The 12,761-nt window shown below is 42.2% G+C and overlaps 1 protein-coding gene across 1 annotated transcript; it reads right to left on the bottom strand.

Moving 5' to 3' along the window:
- Positions 1-450: 450 nt before the first annotated feature.
- On the bottom strand, positions 451-5,718 carry LOC129737706 (uncharacterized). The gene has a single exon (XM_055728866.1). It carries the CDS (start codon positions 5,716-5,718, stop codon positions 451-453), a length of 5,268 nt encoding a protein of 1,755 aa, XP_055584841.1.
- Between the last annotated feature and the right edge of the window lie 7,043 nt (positions 5,719-12,761).

The following is a 12,761-nucleotide window of genomic DNA, read 5'->3' as shown; positions in this document are numbered from 1 at the left end:
TAGCGCTCCTATCCTATTGTTGACAATTTTTTTCAATATAAATTTCTTCTTTTTTGGGTGGATTCTAGAACCAGATTCCCCCAACTTCCCCCTCGGGTGTTGCTAATTTTTCGCCTCCCCCTGGTGTGTTGATTGTCTCTCGTCTCCTTCCCTCGGATGATGATCGTGTTCGGTCGTACTCCCGTTGGAGCGATTGGGATGATGATGATGATGCTGTGCGGCTCTCTGGGCGAAGTTGAAGATGATGATACTGTAGCCACTCTCAAGGGATCCTTCGGTTCTCTCTTGGTTTGTCTCAGTTGTGGATCGCAGTTTGGTAATTTGGTGACGTCATAAACCAGTGGCTCGCAACCACCGATTGCGTTCCGCAACATTCTCGCCCACACTGAAATTCTGGGGATTTCTGAAATAAAAGAACAGAACTCTCGAACAAGGTATGTGTGGAGCCAACTAATTTTGATCAGGAGATACCAAATCTTCCTCCTTGGAATCGACAGATGGAAGTATGCAAACTTTCTCCACCGGTCGCGTAGTGGAACCCTTCGCCGTTCTTAATGTTACCACGCGGACGACTCCGTCGTCCCCGGGGTGTAGTTGGAGTATGCGTGCCAATCTCCACCGGGCTGGTGGTAGACCTTCTTCACGCATAACGACGAGCTGACCTTCAGTAATTTTGATTGGCGGTTGCCAACGTTTCGCTCGTCCCTGTAGCTGTGTCAAATACTCCGTACGCCATCTCTTCCAGAATTCTCGTAATTGTTTTTGAACTGCCTGCCAGTAGTGAAGTCGGTTCATGGGAATATTTGAGAAGTCTGGATCTGGTAGTTGCTGTATTGGTTTGCCAATTATGAAGTGTCCGGGAGTCAGAGGTTCCAGGTCGTTGGGATCTTCTGACTGCGATGTAATTGGTCGTGAGTTCAAGCAGGCCTCTACTTGAATCAACAATGTGGTGAAATCTTCAGGGTTAACTGGATTGTCCCCCAAGACGCGTATCAAATGGTGTTTCGCCGATCGTACCGCCGCCTCCCATAATCCCCCGAAGTGAGGCGCGCCGGCCGGGTTGAAATGCCACTTGATTCCTTCCCCTGCGTATTCTCGTGCCATTTTCTCCTTGTGAGCTTCGCTGGTTAGTAGTTTACGAAGCTGGTTGTCGGCGCCTACAAAATTCGTCCCATTATCCGAGTAAATGTCTGAACATTTTCCTCGCCTTGCGGTGAATCTCCTTAGCGCTTGAATGAACCGTTCCGTCGACAAATCAGACACCAGCTCAAGGTGTACGGCCTTCGTAGTCAAGCAGACAAAAAGGGCGACATAACCCTTAGAAACTGGTCTGCGGGGAGCAAGACGTAGATAAACCGGACCAAAGTAGTCTACACCAGTGCGACTAAAGGGTGCCGCGATGGTGACTCGGGCTGCTGGAAGTTCGCCCATGAACTGCTGGATGGCTCTCGGTTTTACTCGGAAACAACGCTGACACTGATGTACCACAATTCGGGTGATATTCCGACCTCCAAGTGGCCAGTACTTGAGCCGCACTGTTGCGAGTAGAAGTTGCGGGCTGGCGTGGAGCAAACGCTTGTGGTAGTGCTCTATAATCATTCTGGTTATCGGGTGTTTTGCAGGTAGGACTATCGGATGCTTCGTATTCTCTGCTTCGCTAGAATGTCTGAGTCGACCACCAACTCGGATAAGATTGTTTTCTGAAAGCATCGGGTTGAAAAACCGTAACTGCGAGCTTCGGGGAACAGGCTGCTGCCTTTTGAGTGCTTTCCATTCTTCGCTAAGGTCTTCTTGCTGTGCGTGGCGAATGATGATGAATTCCGCTTCTTGCAGCTCTTCTGTAGTCAGAAAACCTTCTGTTTGCGTTCGTTTCTGAGTTGGCTTCAAATACCGACGCAAATACGCCGTCCTCCTAACCATGTCGCTAAACGTTGAAAACTGCTTAACGTACCACCTTCCAAATGCTTCCTTTTCGACCGCCAAACACTGAACCGCCTCACGTCGAAATTCTTTAGTTACTTCGTCTTCATTGAACGTTACCGGTGCGTTAGGCCAAGTGCTGTCGTCGTTTTTCAGCCATTGAGGGCCTTCCCACCATAGTTCGTTGTACAGAATATCTCCGGGTGATAAACCTCTCGATATGAGATCCGCTGGATTACAGGTTCCTGGTACATGATTCCATACATGCTGCTCCGTAATTTGTTGAATCTTGGAAACTCTGTTCCCGACGAATACCGTAAGCGTGCTGGGGATTGCCTTCAGCCATTGCAGCACGCACGATGAATCAGACCAGAAGAATACCTTGGGATTGAATTTGACTGCCTTGATGACCATTTCTGAAAGCTGTGCTCCGTGCAAAGCTCCGCAAAGTTCCAATCGAGGGATTGACTGCGTTCTCAAGGGGGCTATTTTCGATTTGGATGTAAGCAGCGATACCTTTACTCTGCCGTCTGTATCAACGCTCCTAAAATACGCGCAGGCACCATATGCGCGTTCTGAGGCATCTGTGAACACATGCAACTGAATTTCCGTAGCATTCGGTATGATAACACAGCGTGAAATCGTCAACTTATTCAGGAGTGGCAGTTTTTCGTGGAAATTACGCCAGTCTTCTGCCATCTCGTGTGGCAAAGGTTGATCCCAATCTACGCTCTTACCGTCGGCACCCTGGAGGCACCAAATCTTCTGCATGAATATCTTTGCCGACGTCACTACAGCTCCGATGAAGCCTAGAGGATCGAATAGAGCAGCGATGAACGACAACACCTTCCGCTTGGTTAAATTTTCAACGCCTTCCAAATCCGCTATGTTGAAGTGAAATTTGAGAAAATCCCTTCCTGGTAACCACGTCAACCCTAGCGTGCGAACTGCAGGATCTGGATCTAGATCAACACCAATCTCTCCTTTCAATGCCAAATTTTCTGGGGAAACATCTAGGAGAACCTCCGGAGAATTTGAAGCCCATTTTCTGAAGCAGAACCCGCCACTAATTGCGCACAGCTCAAGTTGTCTACGAAGTTCAGCAACTTCCGAAACATCTGCACCTCCAGTTAAAACATCGTCCATGTAAACGTCATCCATCAACGATATTGCCGCTTGAGGAAAACGTTCTCTTTCATCCGTCGCCAGTTGCTTTAGAGTTCTGGTAGCCAAAAATGGGGCAGGTTTGGTCCCATACGTAACCGTTGCCAATTCATAAGTTTCAGCCTCCTCGTCTGGTGAATTACGCCACAAAATACTTTGAAACGGCATGTCGTTTGGATGAACCTTGATTTGCCGGAACATTTTTTCGATGTCGGCTACCAACATAATATGTCTCGTTCTGCTGCGAAGTATAAGTGATCGGAGATCGTCTTGGATGACCGGTCCACAAAGTAATGCGTCGTTCAGCGACCTTCCTGTGCTTGTTCGACACGACGCATCGAAAACCACGCGTACCTTGGTGGTTGTGCTGGATTGTTTTACCACTGGATGATGCGGAAGATAACACCTCTTTTTATCGTCGGCTGGATTGATGTGTACCTTATGCATGTGTCCCAATTCTCGGTATTCCTGCATAAACTTGTTGTATTCCTGACGCAACTCTGGTTCCCTCAGAAGTCTACGTTCAATACATTGCAATCGCCGCATGGCGATGTCCCTTGACTCGCCCACCGTTTCAAACCCGTTCTTATTTTGAGGAAGTGATACCGTGTATCGACCGTCGTTGCCTCTTTTCACTGTTCGCACATAGTGCTCTTCGCATCGTAACTCTTCCGGAGAATAAATCACTGCCGATTCTATTTCCTCGCAAGCCCAGAACTGTGCCATCAACTGTTCCAAACCACCCGTTGCTACCACATTACAAGAAATCCTCGTCGCTTGATCGTACATGTTGACGGCGCCTGTCGCAATCCAACCAAATACCGTCTCGGTGAATGTGGGAAGTCCATTTCCCAGTTGTATCCTTTTTCCGGCCTTGAAGTATGAGAAGAAGTGTTCAATTCCAAGCACCATGTCGACCGACCTAGTTTCGAAGAATGCTGGATCGGCTAGCTCGACGTCTGGCAATTTCCATCCATTAACGTCGACGCTCGAAGTTGGTAAATCCGCTGTGACTGTTGGAAGCACCAAGAAATCCATCCTGTATCGAGAGTTCGAAATCCTCGATTTGACGAGTAGATTGGCCTTGTGCTTCACTCTTGCTACTGCTTGCCCAATGCCTTGAACTGAGACGTCTGCCTGCCTGCGCTGAACCTGTAACAGCTGCATGAGACTTTCCGATACGAAGTTCGATTCTGATCCCGAATCCAGCAGCGCCCGCGCTGGATGGGAAACGCCGTTGTCGTCCTCCACTAGAACGACCGCTGTAGCAAGTAGAACGGAAGATGTGCGATGCCCCGAAAGATTAGCCGATGTAGTCTCCCTGATTCTAGTACCTTCTCCAGACCCATTTGGATTTCCGCCTTGTGAATTAGAGCCCTTGCTCTCAGCGTTGGATTCCGATCGATAACAAACCATGGTGTGGTGCTTGCCCTTGCAGCCTCGACAGAGAAAACGTGAAGTACAATCCGCAGCCAAATGTCCGTGCCTAAGACAGTTCCTGCACAACGAGTTGTTCCGAACTAGCTTGTCCCTGGAAGCTATCGACATTTTCCTGAACGTAGCGCATTCGTGAAGCATATGTGTACCTGAGCATGCAGCACATCGTCCCCCTGACTGATGTGATTGAGAAGAGTTGAAGTTTATCTTGGTTGGTACTTGTCGTCTCCTTGACGACTGCGGGAAATCAACCTTCGATTCCGGCTTGACCGGAAGTGAACCCAAAACTCGAACGCGCCTTTGGATAAACTCCGTCAGATCCTTAAGTGTATCCTTTTCCTTGGACGACGACTGCTCCTCCCAGCCTCGACGTGTTGTTGCATCTAATCGTGAACTCAAGATGTACAGAAGAAGCAAGTCCCTATAATCGACTCGCGTTACCAGTTGGTCGAGTGTATTCACTGCTCTTTCAAAGCTCTCTAGCAATGATTGCAGCTCCGCTCCAGATTCCTTCGCAAGGGTTGGTAGATTGAAAAGAGTTTGCACCTGTCGACGTCGAAGCAGCTTACTATCGTTATAGTGTTTCGTCATCGTGTCCCACGCAATTTGATAGTTGGCCCTGGTGATAGGAAAGGGGTCGACTAAAGCCTTTGCTTCACCTGCCAAACATCCCTTTAAGTAGTGGAATTTTTCGATTTCAGGTAGGTCAGGTTTGCAGTGTATCAGCGAAGTGTACAAATCACGGAAGCTCAGCCATTCGTCGACATTCCCATCGAAAGTCTGCAACTTGATCTGCGGCAAACGAACATGCTCCACGGTAGGGTGCTGCGAAGTTTCCAATCCAACAATCGTAGAGTTCAGAGAAATTCCGTCTTCCAACTGTCTCGCCTTATCCATCAACCTGGCCTTCGCGGTGTAGTAGCGGTCAGCAAACGTTGCTCGATCCTGGGCGTAGTCGTACTCGGCAGCATCATAGTCGTCATGAACCTCCAACTCCATAATGGCACTATTGACATTTTCCCATGATTCATCAATTCTTTCTAAACGCACTTTCACATCACTGGCAGACACAGTAGCTGAATGCAGCGATTCCACGAACTTGAAAATATTGTCGAAAATATCCTGCAAGCCTTTAAGTTTGACTTGCAGAATCTTGAACGTCACCGACTTCTTGGTACCTTGTGATGGCCCGGGCATGATGAATCGTTAAACTCCCTCGCAGTTGACAGAAATTGAATGAGAGCGTAAGTATTTGAATCTTTATGCCTAGCTTCGTGAAGGACATATACTGTAGTGCTACTAACCTACCGGAACAACCGGTGCGACTCCACTACAGGTAAATGTCTGTCGACTGCTATCGAGCTTAATTTATTGATATTATTTGCTCGCGGTCCAGTGCACCAATGTTCATGAGAGGCAATCGAAATAGTAGATGTAGTATGCAGAATATTTCAAACTTCGACTAAACATATACTGTTCTAACTAACCTGAACAAAAAAATATGTTGAGCGGCAGGTTAAGAAGAACAACTGCCGAATCTCCAATTCCAAAATTAAAATCTTCAGAAAATACGATAAAATAATTTTCCAAATCGATGCGCTGTTTATGGATGTTTCCTTTTGGTTCAATAAGTTCCACAGATGTTGCTCACAGATTCATACATATATGATTGTTGTTCGAGAATTCATAAAGGGTTGGATGTAGTATCGATCAAGGCCTTGCTTCGGCTAGACATATACGAGGTGTAGTTTTTTATTTACCTTAACGGAAAACTCGTGCGGTGTCCTCGTCTTGTCTCAACCGGTCGTCGGGCTCGTGAACGTGCGTGAAAAGTATCCAGAGTTGTAAATTCCGTGGTACGAAAATCACAAATCGATTCGAAATGTTGTGATGAATGGCGGTTTAAGTAGTTGAATGCTACTTTCAATTCGGGGCTTCCAATGACGTCGTCGTCGATGACGATGATGACGGTGAGTTTAGTGATGATGTGGGGCAGGGAAAATAGAAGTGGTGTAGTAACCGAAAAGGGTCCAAGCAACGGCTGGACATATATTTGTGTGTATTTTACCTGTGAAACCAGGAATTCCGCCTGGAATTGTCCTCCGTTGCAAGGCGATGAATTGTGCGTGAAAATCCGATCCAAATTCGTGCTAACCAGAGTGCATATGTTGTGGTGATGATGTGGTGAGATGATGATCCCAACTTGTTGGTGAGATATCACTGAGTGAGTAGATGAGATCACGACCACAATGCGACAGCGAGCCTAACGATTCCTCCGTGAAATCGTTTCAACGTTGTTTATCCGGTTCGAAGGACCAAAATGTTCCTCCGTGACCAAAATGTTCCCTCTTGGCCGAAAGCTAAGCTGGTCCTCGGTCCTTCGCGTATCCAGTGGACTGTAGGCTGGATAGGGTACCCAATTGACCTCCTTGGTCGTTCGAATTTGTAATTTACACACAATTTATTCCCTCAACAAAACTCATTTATTCCGAGTATTAATTAACATTAGGTATATTTAAATATTCTAAGATTACAGCTAATTTTATTATCAAATTGCCATCGATCTATTCGCCTTGAGGCCAAACTAAAATCTGATCTGTTAGACAATTTTGTGCGCTTTTTTCTGATCATAAGGAAAAATAGAACGAATAAGTAGCGCTCCTATCCTATTGTCGACAATTTTTTTCAATATAAATTTCTTCTTTTTTGGGTGGATTCTAGAACCAGATTCCCCCAACTTCCCCCTCGGGTGTTGCTAATTTTTCGCCTCCCCCTGGTGTGTTGATTGTCTCTCGTCTCCTTCCCTCGGATGATGATCGTGTTCGGTCGTACTCCCGTTGGAGCGATTGGGATGATGATGATGATGCTGTGCGGCTCTCTGGGCGAAGTTGAAGATGATGATACTGTAGCCACTCTCAAGGGATCCTTCGGTTCTCTCTTGGTTTGTCTCAGTTGTGGATCGCAGTTTGGTAATTTGGTGACGTCATAAACCAGTGGCTCGCAACCACCGATTGCGTTCCGCAACAGATATTGTTATCTTACGTTACATAAATAAAAACATAATAATAATAATAATAATAATAATATTGTGTTATGAAATTATGGAGGAAATAGATCAATCCATTTCGTACTTTTGAGCCAATTAATGATTTATTTTTCACATTCAAGTTCCCTCATTGTCGTACCAGGTGCTTACTTCCGTCGTACAAGGAGACCGAAATGATCTCAATTTATTCCACCTTCTTCAGGGATTAGTTAAAAAATTTGCGGTTGCGGTTCATGCTATTGGCATTAGCTTACTTGAAACGGATCAACCGCGCAGGATAGTGTCGTGATTTTACGATCTCACCCCTACAGATAGCAGCAAACGTTCTCTCAAGAAACCAGTCGCAATAAGCCATGAAACTAGGATAGCTTTATTGTAAAAAGGTCTAGCATTACTTGGCTAATGCATCTGCAGGCAGCAAAATATTATACCTTCCATTAAATGCTACCGAAATTGGCTCAATCTATTGAGGGATAGTTTTCAAATTTTGGGGTTGCGGTTCATGCAAATGCTATTATTTACTTCGCACGGATCAACCGCGCGGGATGACTGCAAAGCTCGGATGAGATCAGAGTCGCAATAAAATGGTCTTCCCATTGAAACTAGTAAGCCGATCAAAGTTTTTTTTTAATATGTCTTTATTCGTACCAATACATTATTACATTTATATTACAATAGCTGATTTTACCCGGCCTTGCTTGGGTTCACATAAAATATAGATCAAAATGAATCGTTTGACTTTTCGAAATTTTGGAAGTTTTATATTCATCATTATAAGAAATTTGGCCCAAGTTTGGCCATGTTAGTTTTGTTAGTCTTTTTAAAGTTTTTTATTGAGAATATTCACTGTTCATCGTTTTCGTAGTTATAAGATTTTAATTAATGGAAATTCAAAAAAAAATCCTGGTATGCTAATTTATCTTTTCATGAAAAACATTTTTTTACAACCATCATTTCTTAGGAAGGTTGAATAGATTTGGCCTAATAGTTTTATCTTCAAAAGATTAAATGCTTTTTTTATCTTTTCCATCCCCTATCTAATGAAAATATCTGTTGAGGATTATCCCACTTTTCAATATGGATGATCTCCCTGTAAAATGGTTTATTTAAGTTTCATTTACTTAGAAATTTATTAAAAACACTCCGAACTTTGTTGAAGCATGTTGAAAACTCACTTTGCATGTGTAAATTTTTTCGCTTTTCAATTTCGCACTGTTTTATTTTTAGTTTACCTTAAATGTTGAAAGTTCTACTAATAGCTTTTCGAAGTTATCGAAAACACTATTTTTAAATTATGAAAAAGGTTTTTCTTTTTGAGTTCTGTTTTTTTCATGGGCAAAAAAATACCATTAATGAATGGTAGAATCGACCACATTGGTCATCAATGATGATTCAAAAGTTAGAAATTTGTCAGTGAAATCGAATTGTATAAAACTCAAAACCTCAAATTTAATTATCTAATCAATTTTCTTATCCCCTATTAATAACCCAATTGAAGCGTTAAAATCGCAGCCTTTAGCTTATAACTCTGAATCCAAAAAAATTTTCTTTCTCTATGAGGAATTCCAAAAATATAAAAATGGTTGACTCTCAAAGCCCCCCAGTGGCGGTTTGAAAGCCACTTCTATTCTAGTCAATATATTCCTAACAGGCTAGTTTTTTTTCAATCAAAATGTAGGCTTATAATTGTATCCAAATATCTCGTACAGATAGCACGTGCTTTGAACAGTAGAAGGTACAAAAACAACCGCCTAAATTTTCACTTCCAAATTTTTAATGCTCAGCAAGCTTGCTATCCAATACCTACATGTGAGCTCTGGATGGTCGTTGTTTCTAATACCCGACCCATGGTGATGGTGAAAATAATCCCGCCAACGAAACGAACGGAAACGAAAATCGGTTCGCAAAATGGGTGCCATGACTTTTGGTTCGTGGGAATAAAACCGTTGTTGTATGGACGACCCCCTTCAAAAGGCGTCATCCGAAAATCTAAAAACAGTTTTCATCATTCCTGGTCCTTATGAGCACCCATGCCAAATTTCAGCTCTCTAGCTCTTAAGGCGGCTGAGACTATTGAAGACAAACAGCACAGCTGAGCACAATCAAGTATTTTTATGTAGGAGAGCATCCTGTAATGTCAAAAAATGTTTAAACTTACAACTAAAAACTATCCGAAAATGAATCTAATTATAGAGAGAACGAATCTCTGCGATGGAAGACCAGTCTAATGAAACACTATTAAAACTTATGGAATGGTTTTCATTAAGTTTTAAAAAATTTGTTCTTCTCTTATGGGGAAATGAAATAACCCAGTAAGCGCGTCCTCTCAAAAATCGACAGAGAATTCATAAAATTGAGTACTGGGTACCCCGACTTAGGAAAAAACTGTTATTTCTGCGACCCTCGCACACGCACCGTGGCCGATATTTCTTCTTATTCGACTTGGGAGCATTTTTCTGAAGAACTTAAGGGGCCGTTCACATACCACGTGAACAACCTAGGGGGGGGGGGGGGGGGGGGGGGGGGGTATGGAAATGTCCACGTGGACAAACTTACTTTCAAAATATTTTCTAAAGGTGAATAAATATTAAGATCGGTATCGAATTTTGAATACGGCGAATGCACCAACATGACTGTTTCGAGAAAAACGCTTTCAAAGTTTGACATCTTCATAAGCTCCCAGCAAAAAATGTATATTGTTTTCATTATTTCTCGAAAACCAACTATCCTTCACTTAACGTTGTACCATCAAAATGTAGGTCTCCGAACGTACTTTATCACCATGATGATAACTCCATTTGTTTACATTTGACGCATTCGCCCTATTCAAAATTCACTACCGAGATGTTTAAATCAAAATTTTAAAAAGGCATACTTTTCCAGTTTAAGTTTAAACAATAAGTAGCACCTTGAAAGCAATTGATAAATATGATAATTAAGAAATTTAAAATTTTGATTTTTTTTTATATCAGTACATTCTTAATCGGTTTTACAAAATCAGCCATTTCTATAACAAAAAGGCAAAAAGTGGTGTTTTCTAACTGTCAATTTGTAGTTATTTAAAATAAAAACTTTTTCAAATGTGTCCACGTGGACATCCGGGGACGGGGGTGGGGGTTGGCAAATGTCCACGCTTGTCCACGGAAGGGGAGGAGGGGGTCAAAAATCTCATTTTTCTGTCCACGGGGTATCTGAACGGCCCCTAACTGGGCCGACGGGCGACGGCTGCTCGTTTGATATTATTCATATTATTACCTCACCGGGTTACTCGTTTCGAATAAACTGTGCGCAAGCGAAGCATTGTCAGTTCCAGACGTACCCTCGTGTGGTGCGGTCGGGTAATAACGGGCGGTAAATTTTTAAACGAAGGATATTTAAATCTTGAGAAAATGTAGTGTTAGGTGTAGTGTAGTGTAGTGTAGTGAGAAAATGTAGGACATCGCCCATAAGGTGCAACATTCGGTAAGTGACATATTATGTTTTATCAAAACGAATTTCATTTCAAAAATTTATATTTAGAAATAAGAATTTGAAATTCTATTCCTCAATTCCCACAATCGTTTTCAAATTGCCATTTTGAACATTTTGTTCCGATGTGAGAATGATGAGTTCATCAGTCACCGATTTTCGATTTTTTTTTCAGAATTTCGAAATTGAAGTTATTGTGTTAGAATTCAAAATTCTGTTTTTAAAAATTCTGAATCTGAATTCTAAAATCTGAATCTGTATTGTGAATTTGAATTCTAAATCCGAAATCTGAATTAAGCTGAATCTGAAATCTGAAGCTGAAGCTGATTTTCAAATCTGTAATCTGCATTTGATGCCTGAATGTGAAATCTCAATAATGCTGAATCTGAATCTGTAATCAGACACCGAAATCTGTATCTGAAATTTGAATCTAAAATCTGATAAAGCTGAATCTTAAATCTAAATCTGAAAAGTGAATATGAGAATCTGACTTCTGGATTTGAAATTTGAATCTTAAATCTGGATTTGAAATTTGAATCTGGAAAATGAAATCTGAAATTTTAAACATTAATCTGAATCTAAATTTTTAAAAATAAATCAGAAATCGGAATCCGAATTCCAAATTTGAAATCTGACACGGAAATTTTTATCTAAAATTGGAATTTGAAAGCTGAATCTGAATTCTAAATCTAAATTCTGTATCTTAATTCTGAATCTGGATACTGTTGCCGACTTTCTCAACTCTAGGATGACCATTCAAACGTGCAGACTATAAAATTCCTATCTTCCCACCTTCAACTACCATAGACCAATTCAGAATATAAACTTCCTTAAATTTTGCCCAATTGTTAAAGATGTATGGACGAGGATAATTTAGTTCACAAGGAATGTTTGATGTTCAATGGTGATGATCAAAACTAATAAATCTCAATGGTTCTCATTGTGTCGATGAGAATATCGACAACTATAATCTTTCATTCAATTCGACAAAGTATCAGTGCAATTGTTTTGTGTAGCAACAGGATGAGACACACTGTTTGAAATCTTGCTCGTAATGCGTAGAATCAAAACGCTTCATAATAACGACGTGCAAATATAATATTCATAACGAGAAAACTGCTTATTTGTAAATATTCTTACGCCTAAAACTAGCTTTACCTTAACATAATGCAGCTGGGTTTCGTTGAACCTGGCTAGGCGACCCAGCACCATGCTACTGGTCCATTCGCTTTGCGCTCTTACATGCGCCACCGATGTCACAGCTGATTGGCCTTTGCCCTCCAGTAAACACCAATCCTGATTCACTCCTTCTTAATCCTGCGAAGAAGGATCGATCAAAACAAATCCGATAGCGGGATCGTGCCGATGTTTTGGTGGAGGCGACCTGGGATCAGGGTTGCCAACATTTATTTTCAAAAATCAGGGAACTTGCGAAATAAAAATCAGGCAAAATCAGGCTACGTAAAAGTAACGGTAATTACGCTCAAAGTGATGACCTTTTTTTTTTTTTTTTGGTCATCTCTCCACATTTTCACTCCAATATGTGTTGTGAGCCTACTTAGATGAATAACTCTACTGCATCAAAGCAATCAAAAGATTCCCTTCAATTCTCTTTTGCAATAAGAATTAACGGGAATCTTTCGATTGGTTTGATTCAGCCACATTTTCACTTTTTCACTTCAGCTGTGGTACCTACTCCAGTTCCTTACTACCCATTTTTCATGAC

This window comes from Uranotaenia lowii, chromosome 1 (genome assembly GCF_029784155.1).
Source record: "Uranotaenia lowii strain MFRU-FL chromosome 1, ASM2978415v1, whole genome shotgun sequence".
Classification (NCBI taxonomy): Eukaryota; Metazoa; Arthropoda; class Insecta; order Diptera; family Culicidae; genus Uranotaenia; species Uranotaenia lowii.
This window is presented reverse-complemented; position numbering and strand designations above follow the sequence as displayed.

Bases quoted from the DNA above. Each gene is read 5' to 3' on its own strand.
- LOC129737706 (XM_055728866.1), bottom strand. From the start codon at position 5,718: ATGCCCGGGCCATCACAAGGTACCAAGAAGTCGGTGACGTTCAAGATT.